Consider the following 18,050-nt stretch of genomic DNA (forward strand, 5'->3'; position numbering starts at 1 on the left):
GTCACTCGGGTGACATCATAGGCATAGCTACATTTCAAAATAGTTTTCTAGGTCATTGTATAAACTGGCTGTAAAAACAAAAATAATAGCTTTCCCCACAATATGTTTATGGTCTGCAGGACTAGTTAATGATAATACCGGCTTTATCTTGTTCAGTGCAAATGAGAAATTCTCATTCTTACCATCAAGATAAAGGTGATATCTGATGTCATTAACTAGTTATTCTCTATACATCAGGCATTGTTGCTATTTGGCATCCAACCAACGTATTGTTTTCACCACGACATGACATGTTTGCACCATATAGGCTACTTCAGGCATGGAAATAGGCAAAAATGGCCATGGAGGCAACTATTACAAGACTCAAAATAACAGCCTGCAAATAAAAAAAACCTAAAAAAAAAAACCCAGAAAAGCAGTCCATTTTCTAGCCTAGCAGGTGAAATAAAAATTCACTTGTGAAAATTACGAAAAAATTGCAGGTCATTTTTCAAGTGGCAGATGTATACATGCACAATCATCTATGTATCAAAATCAGTTGTAAATATAAAGCACTTGGGGCATGGTGTTTGAATGACATGTGCTGTTTGCAGCAAAAGTCACAGTACATTTTCCCGTCCTCGGTAACGCAGCCAAGGTTGGCCAATACACAATTAGTATAAAAACTTTCAGACCCTCTTTTCTTCCTATCTCGCACTTTTCTCTCGTTATTTTGATGGTTCTGTCACTGCGGGAATAAAACGCCAAATGTTTTTCCAATGTTTTTGTACAGGTATCTGGCCAGCTGGCCAGTATTTATGTTCATTATTCCCAATAACAGTGGCTTTTGGACCAGAAAAAATGAACTACAATTCATATCCCAATATTTGGTGATTTTCGAAGAAAGAACATTCTAGTTTTGACTTTGACCGTGCAATTAAATTAAAGGGCTATTTGAAATTGAGAAGGGCCAGTAAGCTGAATAAGCATAACGTCTGGAACATTTTCTAAAATCAATTAAAAAAAACAACAATAAGAGTAGAGTGTGGAATTAGCATAGGGTCTGGAAATTTAGCTAAATTGTAAAAATTTACTAGTAATGAAAACAATTTGGTTTGACGTAAAAATAAAAATAAGTGTTTTGGAAATAACAAAAATATACTATTGTTGTGTGTACATGTAATTTAGAAAACAAGCGGCTCAGAAATAAATAACTTGTAGTAAATTCCATATAGTATGAAAAAATGTATTCACTATAAACATATGTTTCTATTACCTTACAACTGTGTTACTGTCACACACAATTAAAACTGTAAGTGTTTGTACGTTTAAATGAAATTATGATAATTAATGTGAGGCGAGATTGCAGCTTTGAAAAAAAAATCCAAAAGTTCCATGCAAGAAAATCAAAACAATCAGCGTGGATGACAGCTCGCTAGATTCATCTTCTATATTTAATACATGGTCAATTATAACAAAACGTAATTTCATCAACGTAAAAGTTAATTTTTACCTGTATCATTCTTTATTTTTAAAGCATAGGTGGGGACACTTATGATGCCAGGGGATTCACAAACAACTGTGGTCATCGGCCATGCCAGCTGTTAGCGGAACGCGGTTACGGGGATGTAACTCTGCCTAATTTTTCACGCTAATTTGTAATAAACTCTATTTGCAAGTGAAAATAAAAAGGTTGAGTGGAATTTGTAATTAAAATGAGTGGAATTTGTAATGTAAAAAAATATATATAAAGAGAGGAAAAAATGTAGATAAGTTTGGGCCAGTTCCCCTTATCCTAAAGGAACTGTACTTTATCTACTCTAGTATACATAGCTTAAAAACGGTCATATTTACCCTTAAGAATTCGGTAACCCCGTCTTCAATGTTTGGTGAAAAGATGAAGTGTTGAAGTGTAATTGATTAATTTATATAAAGTGATTGCATGAACTGTTGCATCGATTTACAGGCGAGCACTCAATCGAACGCATCCTAGGAATTTACCCAACCGAATAAAACCGAACGATAAAAACAAAATGGCGGCAACAATGTTCGGAAACGTGTTTACATTTTGTCGTAGAGTAACATACTTTGTTGTGCCTTAATGGTTGAAATGATCAATTAAGCAGAAAAACAAAAAGTAAAGTTTGTTTTATTTTACCTACCAGCCTGCAGACCGATGGCTTGCCACGACGCCACCGAGGTGCCGGTCCAGAAAAACAATGTATGTATAGTAATAAATAAACCAATGTATTATTTGACCACAAAAGTTGGCATTTTATTTGACAACTCGTGGAAAATTGTAAATTCCGTTTAAGATTTGCAATTCCGCAATTCCATCCTGATTCCATGATCGCGGAAAATCGGTACCCCTAATAGTAAATTAAGAGTTGTAAGGCCAAAAAAAAAAATAGGTGTGTTTCCGATTGCATCCCCCCAAAAATTAGGGTGGGTAGGTAGGTAGGTTTTTTTTTTTTTTTAAATTGAATACTATCATAATAATAATAATTATTATTATTATTATTATTTATCATCATTATCATTATTGTTGTTGTCGTTGTTGAAGTAGTAGTATTGGTATGCACTGTTTGTGTATTTCCTTAAATTAATGGGACATTTGTATTAATTTCGTTGTTCTTAATTTAAATACTTTATGCAAACATTTGAGATGCATTAATAATAAGACCTGTTGATTTAAGTGAAGACGAGAATTAAGCTGAATTGATACGATTATATTTAATCGAAATAACCTGTACCAAGGCTATGTTCGTACATTCGGTTACTTCCGTGACCGACCAAGCTGTTCGATGGTAGCTAATCAGGGGAAGGAACTCTATTACAAAAGCTTTTCCATAATTTCTCGATGTTTTTTGGAAGGGAATTACATGTGCAAAATGTATCGTATAATAGTACGTAAACAATGTGCAAGGAAGGAAATACTCTTGTTTGGTAATGTTGTCCTCTTTTATTTTCACTTGTTTTTTTTTAATTTTCATTTTTTTTCATTTTTTGAGAAAAAAAATTAGGGTGGGGGGGGGGGGTAAAAACTAGGTACGGTCGGTCGACTGGAAACACCTATTTTTTTGTTTGGCCTAATTAGCGTAAGGGGTTACATTTGTTTTAGATGTAATTAAACGTAGGGTGCGAAATAAGCGTAGACACTAACATTTTTTCACAAATTTAATAAACGTAGGTGTACGTTTATTTGGCACTCGAGAGTACCTGTTGCCAGTTTATTTTGAAATCTGGTCACTGGCATTAATCGTTGTGCAAACAAATTTTTTTTGATGATCTGCTTCATGAATATTACTGAGCTTTCCCTTAAAATAGCTTAGACTGGTCTCTGCAGTTCACATGAGTAGCAGGGACATGTCATTTGGTACAAAAACCAGTGTACTTTCCAGTTATCCTCCTTAAATATATTAATATGGCAGCAAAACGTGATTAACTGATGATACTTTCAGTTTTATCGTAGTGATCTGTTGTCAATGTTTATAAATAAAGTTGTTGTCAGTGCACAAAACCATGCTGCACAGTGCCATATGGTAACAGTCAAACAGCTTTCACTACCTACTGAGGGAATATTTCGTACAAAATGGGAAATCCAGTTTGTAAAATAATTTTCTTTTGTTCAAATATCGTACATTATTGTTCTCATGTGCTGAAAATAAGAAATACTTCAATATTTATAAGTTCTTTTTCATGGGTCGACTTATAAACGGGTCAATTAAAAAATAATAATTCAGGGCTTGAAATTAGGGACTCGACTTACAGCCGAGATTGACTTACAGGCGAAGATATATGGTAGCCCTGCTGACGACCAGTTTTCATAAAAATGTTCAACCCTATTAGACTTCTTTTTCTTGTCGCCAGGCAGGCAACCTGGGACAGGGGTTTAACTTGTCTGTCGGTATTTTTAGTTACCAGGGGCAATCATTAAGATGGAACCCTGCAACTCTACCAGCTATTATCATTAAGTATTGCACTTCACTGTAAACCAAATGGCCATGTCAAGAACCAATGAAATGGTACGTGAACGTTAAGCTGGCTGAACTTGGGGCTGATCTCATTAAACTGAAGTGATTGCAATCATACTTAACATTTGTGAAAAATAAATAAATAATCACATTTGTGTAAGTGCCCCAAACAATTGATCAAATTTACCTGAGAAATGTTTCATACCACCCGACCTTGCTTGAGGAATAAAATACTGAACTGAACTAATATGATCTTCCAGAACTTGGAAACGAATTCAAGTCTCCACTGTGCCCAAATAAGTGAGATCTAAAGCAGGCTTCTGAGAATTGAGAATCTGTGCAACCAACTAATCGATTACGCAGAAATAAAGAAAGAAAGAAAGGTTTTATTTAACGACGCACTCAACACATTTTATTTACGGTTATATGGCGTCAGACATATGGTTACGGACCACACAGATTTTGAGAGGAAACCCGCTGTCGCCCCTTCATGGGCTACTCTTTCCGATTAGCAGCAAGGGATCTTTTATTTGTGCTTCCCACAGGCAGGATAGCACAAACCATGGCCTTTGTTGAACCAGTTATGGATCACTGGTCGGTGTAAGTGGTTTACACCTACCCATTGAGCCTTGTGGAGCACTCACTCAGGGTTTGGAGTCGGTATCTGGATTAAAAATCTCATGCCTCGACTGGGATCCGAACCCAGTACCTACCAGCCTGTAGACCGATGGCCTAACCATGACGCCACCAAGGCCGGTCTACGCAGAAATAAATGCAGGTAACCCATTTCCTTTTTGCATAACCCTATATATCCAAGTAAATGGCGTGAACAAAAAATAGCTCACACAAAATTAAATGTGTGCAACCACTGCATGAAAGGAACAATTGTTCTCGCAAATTTCAGAGGCCTGCGATGCCCTGATAGTGACTTCGATGCCTTCGGTGAGAAGACAAGAAAATAAATACCTTGCAAGACAAGATGTTTCCGAAGGCAGAAAAAGTGTCATACAGAGCCTTGTTGTCGATGCTTTTATCCAAGTTCTTGATGAAGACATTTCCCACGCCAGACTTTCTGAGAGACGGGTCACGCTGGGACCACATAATTCTGATTGGTCGACCTTTGATGGTGTCAAAGTTCATTGTATCCAAAGCTCGCTCAGCTGAAAAAGAAAAGAACCAAGGATGTCAATATATAGTGCTACCTGTTCATATAGTGTTTACTTGTAAGCTTGATTTACTTGAGCACAAATTTGTATTTAAAGTTTGTTTTGCTTAACGATGTCCACCAAAATAATTACACGTGACATATCTATCAACAATACACACATTGCAGGAAGAAACTTGACAGCACCTACTTTCAACAATGTTCCGGTTAAATACATATTTGCGAATAGGTTTCTTCCTGTAGTGTGTGTATCAAGTTAGTGATTAATATGCGAAAAAAACCTTAATCAAGGAACTAAAAAATTATCATTAATGTAAACGGGTGCAGATATGGAAAATATTTTAATTTGCCCGCCAGACCAGAACCAACTAAACTTTCTTAACCCGCCAGAATTTCTACTAGTCCGCCAGTCTATAGAACAATATATTATTAACAATATTATAATATATTTTCACTTCAAACTATATACTGAGAGATATATTTATAAAACATGATTAAGAACATTTGGTAAGTCACAGTGATCATCACGTGGCAAACCAAATCAAAACGACAGGTAGACCGCCGGGCTAGTAGTTTCATTGTTTAACTCGTCAGTCAGAATTTTTACTTGCATTTGGAGAGCGGGCGAGTACTGTCTGCAGCCCTGGTAAAGGTATTTGATATCAAACGTAGAATATTACACAATTTGTTTTTGCCTAATTAAAATAAAATTAGCAACAGGCAAATTTGGCGAATGGCAGACCTAGCCCTGTCAGTGATTACGCAGAATTTATATAGACTGGTTTCCAATCGTTATAGTGTGTTGATAACTGTCCAAATGTCCGTCACGCTCTTACCGTCAAGGGTACTCGGGCTCATGGCTTAAATGTATATATGAAACCAGTGTTGGACCTCATTTCAAACAAATTAACTTTTTCCTCATTTAATGTTCCTAACTGGAACATTATCAGAAACAAACCTAAAAAGCCCTCATCATTAATGAGGGCGACACTGTTACACTAAGTTCCACAAAGGACTATACAGTGAATATTTCCACAAAACCGTTAAAGCAGTTTTAACCACACCACTAGAGCACATTTATAGACCCAGTGATTTTCCGCGATTGCGATTGTGAAACGGAATTACAATTTTCCGCGAAGTTAAAAAAATTAATACCATTTTACTAAATTGCCACACTAAAATTGACGATTGCCCCATGTGCAGTACTATTGGGAAACGCGTAGTGTCGTATCGACCAGGGCTACATTCTGCCAGACCGAGCGGAAAAACATCTGCTAGACTGGATTATACGCTTCATGGTAAACCAAATGGCCACGTTGTGAACCAAATACTTCGGAAACGTTTTCTGGCTGAACTTAGGACTGGTTTACTGCTTAGTCTGTTGCGCCTGCGCAGACAGGTTTTTTTTTTTCTCTCAGGAATAAGTTCAGCCAACGGTTTGTCGCCTTTTTACGCTACACATTAAACTGAATTACCACTTCGGGAACCAGTCAAAATATGTTTGCAAACGTTTATAGCAAAAAATGTCTGGCTGAACGTTGCAATATTTACTTATTTCTGGCGTGTCATGCACATACTTCACACTGCAGACGTTAGATTGTCAAAGCGGTGAGAACAATAAATGTTTACATTTTGTTAACATTAAGCCACTTTGAATAAAACAGTGCACTCAATTGTTGGTCAATTATGCTTTATGTAGTTGTTATAACTAACCGTTGCTCTGATATTTCGCAACTAATATGAAGGCCTACTTTGATTTAAACAACAAATTTTCAGACCCTTGTTTTAGTTTCGTACAAATTAAATAAAACAGACCCAACGGTATTTTTTTTGACATGATATATTTGACAAAAGGTATATTATTTTTTTCATCTTTTAAAACTTATAAAATTAATATTTTGTCAAGAATTATGAAAAATTAAAAAGTAAACTGTTGTTTGCCTGTTATATTAATTTGTCACAACTTGTGTTATTTAAATTGTTAATTAGGCCTACATATTGTATTCTGAAACTGAAATGAAACGGAATTTACAAAAACATGAAACGGAAAATAGCTTTTTGAAATGGAAAATCACTGGGTCTACATTCATGATGCCAGGGACTGGCATGCATAAATCTCAGCTGAAGATTCACAAACTACTGTCGCTATCGGCCATCTCTGAAGAAACCACCTACGTTTATTAAATTTGTGGAAAATGTTTTTATCTCTCGGCTCGGTTCGGTTTTATTCGGTTGGGTAAATTCCTAGGATGCGTTCGATCGAGTGCTCACCTGTAAATCGATGCAACAGTTCATGCAAGCACTTTATATAAATAAATCAATTACACTTCAACACTTCATCTTTTCACCAAACATTGAAGACGGGGGTACCGAATTCTTAAAGGTAAATATGACTTTTTGTTAAGCTATGTATACTAGAGTAGATAAAGTACACTGGCCCAAACTTTATCTAAATTCTTTCCTCTTTTTATATATATTTTTTTACATTACAAATTCCACTGATTTTAATTCCAAATTCCACTCAACCTTTTTATTTTCACTTTCAGAGTTTATTAGAAATTAGCGAGAAAAATTAGGCAGTTACATCCCCTAACCGCGTTCTAGTTCCGGCACGTTTCACTAACAGCTGGCATGGCCGATGACCACAGTTGTTTGTGAATCTTCAGCTGAGATTTATGCATGCCAGCCCCTGGCATCATAAGTGTCCCCACCTATGCTTTAAAAATAAAGAATGATACAGGTAAAAATTAAGTTGATGAAATTACGTTTTGTTATAATTGACCATGTGTTAAATATAGGAGATGAATCTAGCGAGCTGTCATCCACGCTGATTGTTTTGGTTTTCTTGCATGGAACTTTTGGATTTTTTTTCAAAGCTGCAATCTCGCCTCACATTAATTATCATAATTCCATTTAAATGTACAAACACACTTACAGTTTTAATTAATTGTGTGTGACAGTGACACAGTTGTAACAGTTAGATAATAGAAACATATGTTTATAGTGAACACATTTTTTCATACTATGGAATTTACTACTTATTTATTTCTGAGCCTCTTGTTTTCTAAATTACATGTACACACAACAATAGTATATTTTTGTTATTCCTAAAACACTTAGATTTATTTTTACGTCAAACCAAATTGTTTTCATTACTAGTAATTTTTTACAGTTTAGCTAAATTTCAAGACCCTATGCTAATTCCGCACTCTACTCTTATTGTTTTGGGTTTTTCATTTCCACACCCTATGCTAATTCCGCACCCTACTTTTAATTGATTTTAGAAAATGTTCCAGCCCCTATGCTTATTCAGCCCCATATGTTCAAACCTTGAAATAAAACATTTTAGTGTACCTGACACAATGTCCTGCACCAATCAATTTGTGCCCGACATGAAAGAAATTGTACCTGTCACAAAACATTGTAAATAAAAATGAAATAAATTATGTTTTGTGTTGTTTAATAATTGATATATTTAATTACTAAATAACCAATGCAGCAATTACGGCAATAGTCACCAAATGATGACATTTATTATTGTTACATACTTACTAGTCTATGATGCATTAATATGTGTCCTCTGGTAAAGCTGTATCTTAACCAGCCGCGAGCTACATGAGCTATTGTTTTAGAAATCATGGATTTCCATTGCCGTATCCTAACCGCATGCGTGCGACATAACATATAAATCTGTCGCGTCGCACGCGTAGTTAGGATGCGGCAATGGAAGTCAATGATTTCTAAAATAATCGCTCGCGGCCGGTTTAGGGCTTAAGAAACCCATGAAACTGTTGTCTCTATCACTAACACAGATTCATGATGATATGACTCAGACTCATCCATTTTTTTCAATGTCATCAGTGTCTTGTTTGTGGTAATATTCTATATTTTTGGTTGCCGAGTGATCTTTAGCATTTGACACACGCAGATTTGTGGACTCTCTGATCCATGCGTCCGAAAAATCGTGATTATACTGCATTTCTTTTTTAAATGTTTTGCAGAGCGAGCACGTGATAAGTGTAACCTCGCCTTTGGTGTTTTCTTCAAACTGTAGCCACAAAGAGGCATTTGTTTTAACTAAATACTCCTTTTACCATTTTAGTTCAGTGCTAGATTTTAAGATACTACTCTACAGGATATTCGTTTGGGATTTTTTGGGGGACGATTTAATCGGCGGCTGCCCGCCGCGGATACTGGGAACAGGGACAGTTGATTTGTCATTATCGGTGCCTGTCTGTTCTTTTACAGCAAAGACTGAAGTTATTTTGTTCAACATCCTTTAATTGTTAACCACGAGGCAATTTGAATTGCAAACTTTAAACGAAAACGCCACAGGAAGTATACGCTAAGTATGAAAGGTCAATTACTAATATGCGTGACATCACTTTTCACAATGTAAGTTCCCGCAAAATCAAGACTATAAAAAATCCTACTAAACAGGTACGCGGACTGTAGATGAACTTCGTGTTGGACTGTCAAGTGCCCCGCGAACCAGTTTGAATTCCACTGGTACACATTTGTATTTTTTCATTCGTAATCGTAAAAAAAAACAAAAAACTGTGCATTAAGTGTATTCGACTCCAAAACAGCCGCTTTTACTACAATGCGAGCTTCGGACATGGTGACCGGCACAATCAACATTGTTATTGACAAGTTACAGATTTGTACCGGACAATGACCGTGACCAGCCGCTTATTTCAAGGCTTGTATGTTTATTAGGCACTCAAGAGTACCGGTACAAAATAAATGTCTCTTTGTTCGAGACTAATTTTTGGAGCGAGTTCGTTTGTAATTCCAGCTAGTACGCAGTAATGCAGACTGGTATATAAACAATTGTTTGTTACGCAATATTGTACAGGGCGACGTAGCAGTCAGGAATCTAGTGGTACATTAATAATTGAAGGGATAGTACATTTTTGGACGGAATAGTGTTATTTTAAATTCACTATTCCTTTGGGATAATGGTTAAAAAAAAAAAATTCAACCTGTAGTTCATTATATAAACCTCCATACATAGAGGTTTATTCTGTAATGGCCATGTTCATTCCGCAAAGTAATCGCTATTTGGCATACAAATTTTCAGGAATGAAATTGCGGTACAAATAACAACTACCAACACATTTTCCCAACCTATTGTGTACAATAATCCTTTTGAGTATATGTTGACCCAACATTAGCCTACTTCCCTATGAATCGCATGAAAGAAATCTGACAAATGAGCATCAAAAGTATCGCCAATTGTCGAAAACCGTACAAAATTGAAAACCGTATTATTTTACTTCTGGGTAATTTGTAATGTCTGCACATGTTCGATCGTTGATACAACAAGAACTTCTTGTTAAGGAAGTACATTTAAAACAAATTTCCTTAAAAATGCGGGGGAAAAAGTAAGAATAAGTTTTATGCATAGTGAAATGTATTATTACTTTACAGTTAATTTGCACCCTGGAATCTTAATGAATGCAATGCAAATGCATCCCTAAACAGCAACAGGTACACGACGGAATCCACACAACCAAACATGTCTGCTTACACTGCCAAATGAGTAATGATGGATCATTTCCGGATAGCCGCTTTTAGGTCACGTGACTGTCATGTTACTGTTTTCGCGGGAAAAGCCGATTTTATGTTGTTGCCATTACGTTGATAACGTCATAGTACGGTTTTCGATAATGCTTTTAAAATGACGTTTTCTTATCACCTGGTGTAATTTTTGATGAAACAGGGATAACATGCGAGTATGTACTTACCTTTTTATTTCTAAATTGAACAAGGTAAACATTAATGTCGTTAAATTGATAGCCTGACATGATTGAGCATGCGCACCAGCCATTTCCTCTTAGTCGTACTGTTTTAGATTAAACGAGGATACTACCTATTTAAAAATATTTTTATTTTTTATTTCTGGGAGGGAAATAAAGTCTGTAGGAATGGATCAGTGAACTAACTACTCAAATAGTGCAGGGCATTTCTATGTATGCTCGGACTACTCCAAATGCCCGACATACTACAATATGGGGAAAATAAAATGAAATTATAATTTGATCGCCAATTTAATTCTCCGTAAAAAATTCCTCAATGTATTGGTTTATTTTAATTAACTAGGTTTTAAAATCCAAGTTCTCATCTATCACTTTAATTTTTAATGTCACTATGTGTTCAGTTCATTAAGTGAATTATAAAATGTCATCATACAAACCATCAGCAGGCTGCTGAAAGTTGACATAGGCGTAGCCAAGCGATCTCCTGGTGATCATGTCTCGACACACGCGGATCGACAGAACAGGACCTGCTGTTGAAAACTTTTCAAACAACATGGCTTCTGTGACATCTGGATGAAGATCACCAACGTACAGAGACGCCATCGGGTAACTTGGGCCAGCTGGATTCATGGTAATGATGGTTGTTTAACTTATTCACTTGTTTTGATGATCCAACAAATATGGCGCAATAGATGGATTTTTTTCCCCTCTTGTCGACTTCACCGTTGTTCCACACTTTTTTTGTTATTTTCTTTTTAAAGTTTTTCAGATTTTTTTGGGTTTTTTATATTTTTATATTTTTTATGTTCTTTTTTATGTTAATGGTTAACTCTTAACGCGTGACAATGGAATTATACCACCACGTGTCTAATTCCGTTACCACTTTTGCTGTCCTGAGAAGAGGGACGAACAGAAAGGATATTTTCTTATTTATATAAAAGTTGACGGATGTATATGCGCCGACAACAAATAGTTCCATATTATTTTATAGCTGTACGTTTTTAATAAAAACGCATTGCAATATAACAGTAAGAAAGTTAATTATTAAATAACTAAAACGTATTGTGTTGGCTAACTAGATAAATAATCCATTTTTCTGTTAAAAATACTCCTTAACTTGTAAATATTAATACGCATGCTACAAATCGTGTTCAGCCAGACCGAGTAAGCAAACGTTCGTCTGACCGGTTTATGCGCTTCGTGTTAAACCAAATGACCACATCGGGGACCAGTCAAGATCGATGGCGAACATTAGCATCGGTCGCCGTCACTGAACAAGGATCATGACGTAGGGTTTATGAATATAATTAACTGCCACCTACCAAGAACGTTCAACTCTCGCGTGCGCTACGAAAAAGTTATGGAATTTTAGGCAGTCTATATATTGGCGCTTAATGTAAAATTAAAATGAAATGACGAGAACCAGTCGAGTGGTTAGCGCGTGCTCGCGACAGAACTTATATGCTGAACGTAGTTAGTAAATTGTTTTCAAGAAGGCGTAGGCTAAATGTTACGAGTGAAAGTACAATCGACTCCCCAAACTGCGTTCGGCTAATGACACAAAAAAAAAAAGAAAAAAAAAAAAAAAGAAAGAAAGAAAGAAAGAAAGAAAAAAGAACAACAAGAAAACAACCAAACAACCACGAATACAATAATTATGAAAATACTATTCTACATTTTTTAGTTCCGATACATGAAGTTACACGCGCGAATTCAGGCGGGGATCCAATGGCCCGAATGGGGCCCGCCCCCTATTTTTGGTCAAACAATATAGGCCTAATAATATATTACAAAATACACAAAAAATTTAAACTTATCTAGTCCATCTGCCACAACTGTTACGATTCCACAACGGACATATTTAAATGTTTAGCCACACTTCCGATCATTCTTCGCTAGACGCCGATATGACGAATGTTGGTTATAGAGAGCTGAAACTATTCGGATTTTAGCTAATTGTTCGTATTTCACATGTCAGGATGTTAGGCATTATGCTCCATACGATTTACAGTAGGCCTACATAATTAGGGCAAAGTGACCATATCTCGACCACATCTTTTTTCAAAGCAGTCTGTGAAGTATGCAAACGTTATTTATAAACGTAATGAAGTCTCTATTGCTATCCACAACTTGCCTCCCCCATTTTCTGGAGCAAATGTTCGCTTTCGGGCAAAAACATTGGAGAAGTTCAGGCAAAATTATCTGACCTGAAAACGTGTCACCATGTATTTCCATTATTCATATAAAAATGCCAACAGTGATTCGTTTGGAACACTATATAGTTATAGAATGTAATTTATACATAAACGTTGTTATTCAGATAAGATAATTTTCAGATAAGATCATTTTCGTTTAATTCGGGATCCCCCACCACTTTCCTCTCTCTCTCTCTCTCTCTCTCTCTCTCTCTCTCTCTCTCTCTCTCTCTCTCTCTCTCTCTCTCTCTCTCTCTCTCTCTCTCTCTCTCTCTCTCTCTCTGTCTGTGTCTGCGTGTGTGCCTGTGTGTCTGTGTATGTGTGTGTGTGTGTGTCTATGTCTGTGTGTGTGTGTGTGTCTGTGTCTGTGTCTGTGTGTCTCTCTCTCTCTCTCTCTCTCTCTCTCTCTCTCTCTCTCTCTCTCTCTCTCTCTGTTCTCTGTGTGTGTGTGTGTTTGTGTGTATAGAGAGAGAGATGTAGAGAGCGAAAGAGTAAACACATGTATAATGGAAATATATCAGATATACCAACATATACAAAATGTACCTATATATAATACCAATATGTGTTAAATGTCTACGCTAGAGATACGGAATGGTACCTTGATTTGCGAAGATGGTGCTACCAATCTAGTCAATGCTATCTTGACACAATAACATTGTGTATTTAATTCAGACAAAAGTCATAGATATGAGTATCAGCAGCTTGGCTATCACTACACTGTTCATGGCACCACTTGTGACATTTTCAGTCCTCATTAGGTGGATCCTCATACTTTTCATAATACTCTCACAATTCCAATGTTTGGGGACAATTCAGCATTTAAAAAACCCCACCAACAACATTTTTGACAGATACACGTTATACAACACTTTGCATGTCGGTTTCTTCAATGTTAATACTTTCATGGAATGGGCTAATCTACAAACAGGTAGTACATACCACGGCCTTTGTTACACCAGTTGTGGAGCACTGTCTGGAAAGGGAAATAGTCCAATGGGCTCAACGATGGGAATCGTTTCTAGATCGATCACATCCATCATGTGGGCGCTCCACATACATGAATACATACAAATGGACATGAAAATTTCTGTGTGTAATAATATTTAGGCCTAGGATTGCCTATATATATTTAAACTTAGGACAATGAGTACATTTGATTTGATCTCAACCACCCGATTTGATCTCGATCATTGTCGTCAATATGACTTTTACGTGGTCGAGATTAGGTAAATGTATACTTGCTATATAAAGAAATGTTATAAAATTACAAATAAATATTCATTTATTTTTTATCGTTTTATGACTGAAAGTTAATTGAATATCTGTTCTAAGATTAAAACCTACAACCATGGGTGATGGCATACCACAGTAAAGTAAATATGAAACAGTTTTTGTAAGAAAATTTACCACATTATTCGGCTGCACATATGGCTAAAAAGGTGGGCGTCTCTATTAGTCTTAGACTTCGGTTTTTCAGTTGAATGAGCATGTCTGAACAAACTACCAATCATATTGTTATTGGGGTGGGGGTGGGGGGTCGAATATGAACCAAGCGGGGGGGGGGGGGGGGGGGGGGGGGTCGTCCGAACCCCCCGAACCCCCCTAGCCTACGCCCCTGATTCTCCACAATATATTTTTGTATACTTATGTATACGCTGAAAATATATACATATATATAAACACCAGTCATTATGATTACCAAATTGTTGGATCAAATGAAATATTTACTTACGATGCAATTAATAATTTGTTACAATTACAATCGCAAATAATAGCAAACAATGAATATTAATAAAACAAAATGTTTCATTTTGCAATGTACTATTTTCAGTTTACTATAAAGAACTTTGTACGCCTATTTAAGAAAAGAAGCTGAAATAGTTTAATAACTCTTTTGGTAGACTTTACGTCAGCTCTAGAACAATTAGGTCTAGGTGAATCCTTTCCCAGAAAATTTTGAAAACTAGAAATGCAATTTCTTGCATTCTGCAAATAAAATTCGCCACGACATAATGATGGAAATACTTTGTGATAAGTGTTCAGGTCAGCTCATGTTGCCGAATGTCGCCAATGTTTTTGCCCGAATGAGTATATTTGCTCCAGCACTTGGGGGGGGGGGGGGGGGGGGGGGGGGGGGGGGGGGCGCATTTGCCTCATCTGCCCTGCCTGTGTGAATGTACGCATAAAATATCGTTTACTCAGGCCCGTAGGAATGATATCTGGAGTGGGGGACAAAAAAAACCCCAGCAACAACAAAACAAAACATAACAACAACAACAAAAAACCCAACACATTTTGGTAGGGGGACGGGACGGACTATATGTAATATTCCGATCAGAACAGTCCCCTTCCCCACGTGCTATATTATGTTGGGGGGGGGGGGGGGGGGGGGTTTCAATGTTTTTTTCGGGGACGCATGACCCGAACCCTCTCATAAAAAGACCAGACTTCTAGACTTCCTCTACACAACTTCTTACACACGCGCCTGTTTGACCAAATATTTCGTTTGCTGCAAATTAATTAGGCGTATGTATATATATTGTATTATAAAATGTAAATTTTTCTGTAATAACAGCTAAATATACTCTTCAAAAAAATAATAAAGTAGAGGAACTCTTACAAGAATTTACAATTGCCAAAATTGTAAAGTATATTAGTTGTGGGGAATGGTTATATGATAATAGTGAATTAATTGGGCAAACATTACAACCGGTAGTTCAGTATTACAGTAGGTTTTATGACCACCAAAGATCTTGAAGGACGATTGGGGTCAGAAGTGAAATTTGAAAGTTGACATTTTTTTTTAAATCAGTAAATCGCAAATTCAAACAATAAAAATTACTAAAAACAAAACAATAACAACTGTATGATCAACAGAATGAAAAAGATTGACAGGAATAATGTTACACAGTGATTAATGGACCTTCAGCATCAGCAAATCGGCATGTTGACCTACTAACAGAATGAATGGAATCTGCCGCATGCTACGCGACATGATGTCTGATGCGAGTCAAATCGATTGAGCAGTGGGGATTTCCCCCCAAGCATTTTACAAAAAGTCACTTTATTAATAATTGGGATGGTATTTTTGTTTTTTTATTTTTAGTATTGTAATGTTTATGTATTTTTTTTATATACTGTGTATTAATAATGTACCATACGGCTGGACCTTTAAACCTTATGAAGATAACACATTAATATTAATATTGTCTTAAAACTAAAGTTCGAAAAAAAACATGCAAACTTCGCTTGCCGTTAACTGCAGTTTTGGTACATCCATATACTGAACCATGTTTCACATTTGAGAACTATATCCAAAAGAATATTCCATCCATACAATTCAATTCACTGGAATAACATTTTCGCGTTTTAAAAAACCCCCGAACCCCCCCCCCCCCCCCCCACCCCGAAAAAAAAAAAAAACCCAGGCGTTCCAAATCAAATATGTGAAAAGGTCAGATCAGGCCAGGTGTGAAAGGCTGTGCACAATCACGCTTTCAGAGTACGCTGCATTCCACGACACGGGGTCACGTGACTTAGCTCTTGGAGTCGGGAGCATTTTGACAAGCGATGGACAAAGCGCGACTTGTTATTGCGAATATATTAAAAACGGTTACATTTTTTTTGAATTTGTTTTATTGATACTTCATATGTATTGTAAAAGGTATACGTAGATACCAAAGAATAGTGAATTACGTATTGATAAGTCTGGACCTTTAAGTCCAACTTTCACGGAATAATCCCTTTGCTTTAGAAAAATGTAAATGTACTAGAAAGACTGAGTCCCTCAAACTAATCCTGTAAGTGTTCTTTCCTTTTGTTGTGCTTTTCTTGCATGGCTTTTCTGTACATACATTTCTTTCACTTATGTCTAATTAGGGGCGGGATTTAGCTCAGTCGGTTAAGCGCTCGCCTTAGGTGCTTGCGCCACAGGATCGAACCACCTGTTTTTCTCTCGTTCCAACCAGTCAACTGGTCAAAGGCCATGGTATGTGCTTTCTTGTCTGTGGTAAAGAAAATGTTTTATTTAACGACGCACTTAACACATTTTATTTACGGTTATATGGCGTTGTCTGTGGTAAAGTGCACATAAAAGATCCCCAGCTACATTAGAAAAATGTTGCGGGTTTGTGGACTACGTGTCAGAATGACCAAATGTTTGACATCTAATAGCGAGTATTAATTAATCAATGTGCTCTAGTGGTGTTGTTAAACAAAACAAACTTTATTTTATGTCCAATTACTACATCCTTTTATCCATAATATTCTCTTGAATTCCAATAACACTGTGTACACTTACCATCATTAGTAACAAACACAAATATAAGTCAGTACAAACCCTTTGTACCACAACCATAACTCTACCGTTTCAGCCTTGGGTACCGTTCATAATATTGTCTTGAATTCCAATAACACTGTGTACACTTACCATCATTAGTAACAAACACAAATATAAGTCAGTACAAACCCTTTGTACCACAACCATAACTCTACCGTTTCAGCCTTGGGTACAGTTCATAATATTGTCTTGAATTCCAATAACACTGTGTACACTTACCATCATTAGTAACAAACACAAATATAAGTCAGTGCAAACCCTTTGTAGCACAACCATAACTCTACCGTTTCAGCCTTGGGTACAGTTCATAATTTGGCGAGACGTAGCCCAGTGGTAAAGCGCTCGCTTGATGCGCGGTCGGTTTAGGATTGATCCCCGTCGGTGGACCCATCGGGTTATTTCTCGTTATAGCCAGTGCACCACGACTGGTATATCAAAGGCCGTGGTATGTGTTATCCTGTCTGTTGGATGGTGCATATAAAAGATTCCTGGCTACCAATGGAAAAATGTAGCGGGTTTCCTCTCTAAGACTTTATATCAATATTACCAAATGTTTGACATCCAATGGCCGATTATTAATACATCAATGTGTTCTAGTGGTGTCGTTAAACAAAACAAACACACTTTCATTGG

At 36.6% G+C, this 18,050-nt stretch overlaps 1 protein-coding gene across 1 annotated transcript in view; it reads right to left on the reverse strand.

Moving 5' to 3' along the window:
• LOC121377238 (polyadenylate-binding protein 4-like) overlaps positions 1–11,792 on the reverse strand; it is a 35,022-nt gene extending 23,230 nt beyond the window's left edge. Inside the window, exons 1-2 of the mRNA XM_041505149.1 lie at positions 11,318–11,792; positions 4,920–5,113 (exon numbers count right to left, since the gene is read on the reverse strand). Coding sequence (XP_041361083.1) covers positions 4,920–5,113; positions 11,318–11,510 — 387 coding nt within the window. The 5' untranslated portion in view covers positions 11,511–11,792. The remainder of the gene's footprint in view (positions 1–4,919; positions 5,114–11,317) is intronic.
• Between the last annotated feature and the right edge of the window lie 6,258 nt (positions 11,793–18,050).

This window comes from Gigantopelta aegis, chromosome 7, assembly GCF_016097555.1.
Source record: "Gigantopelta aegis isolate Gae_Host chromosome 7, Gae_host_genome, whole genome shotgun sequence".
Taxonomy (NCBI): Eukaryota; Metazoa; Mollusca; class Gastropoda; order Neomphalida; family Peltospiridae; genus Gigantopelta; species Gigantopelta aegis.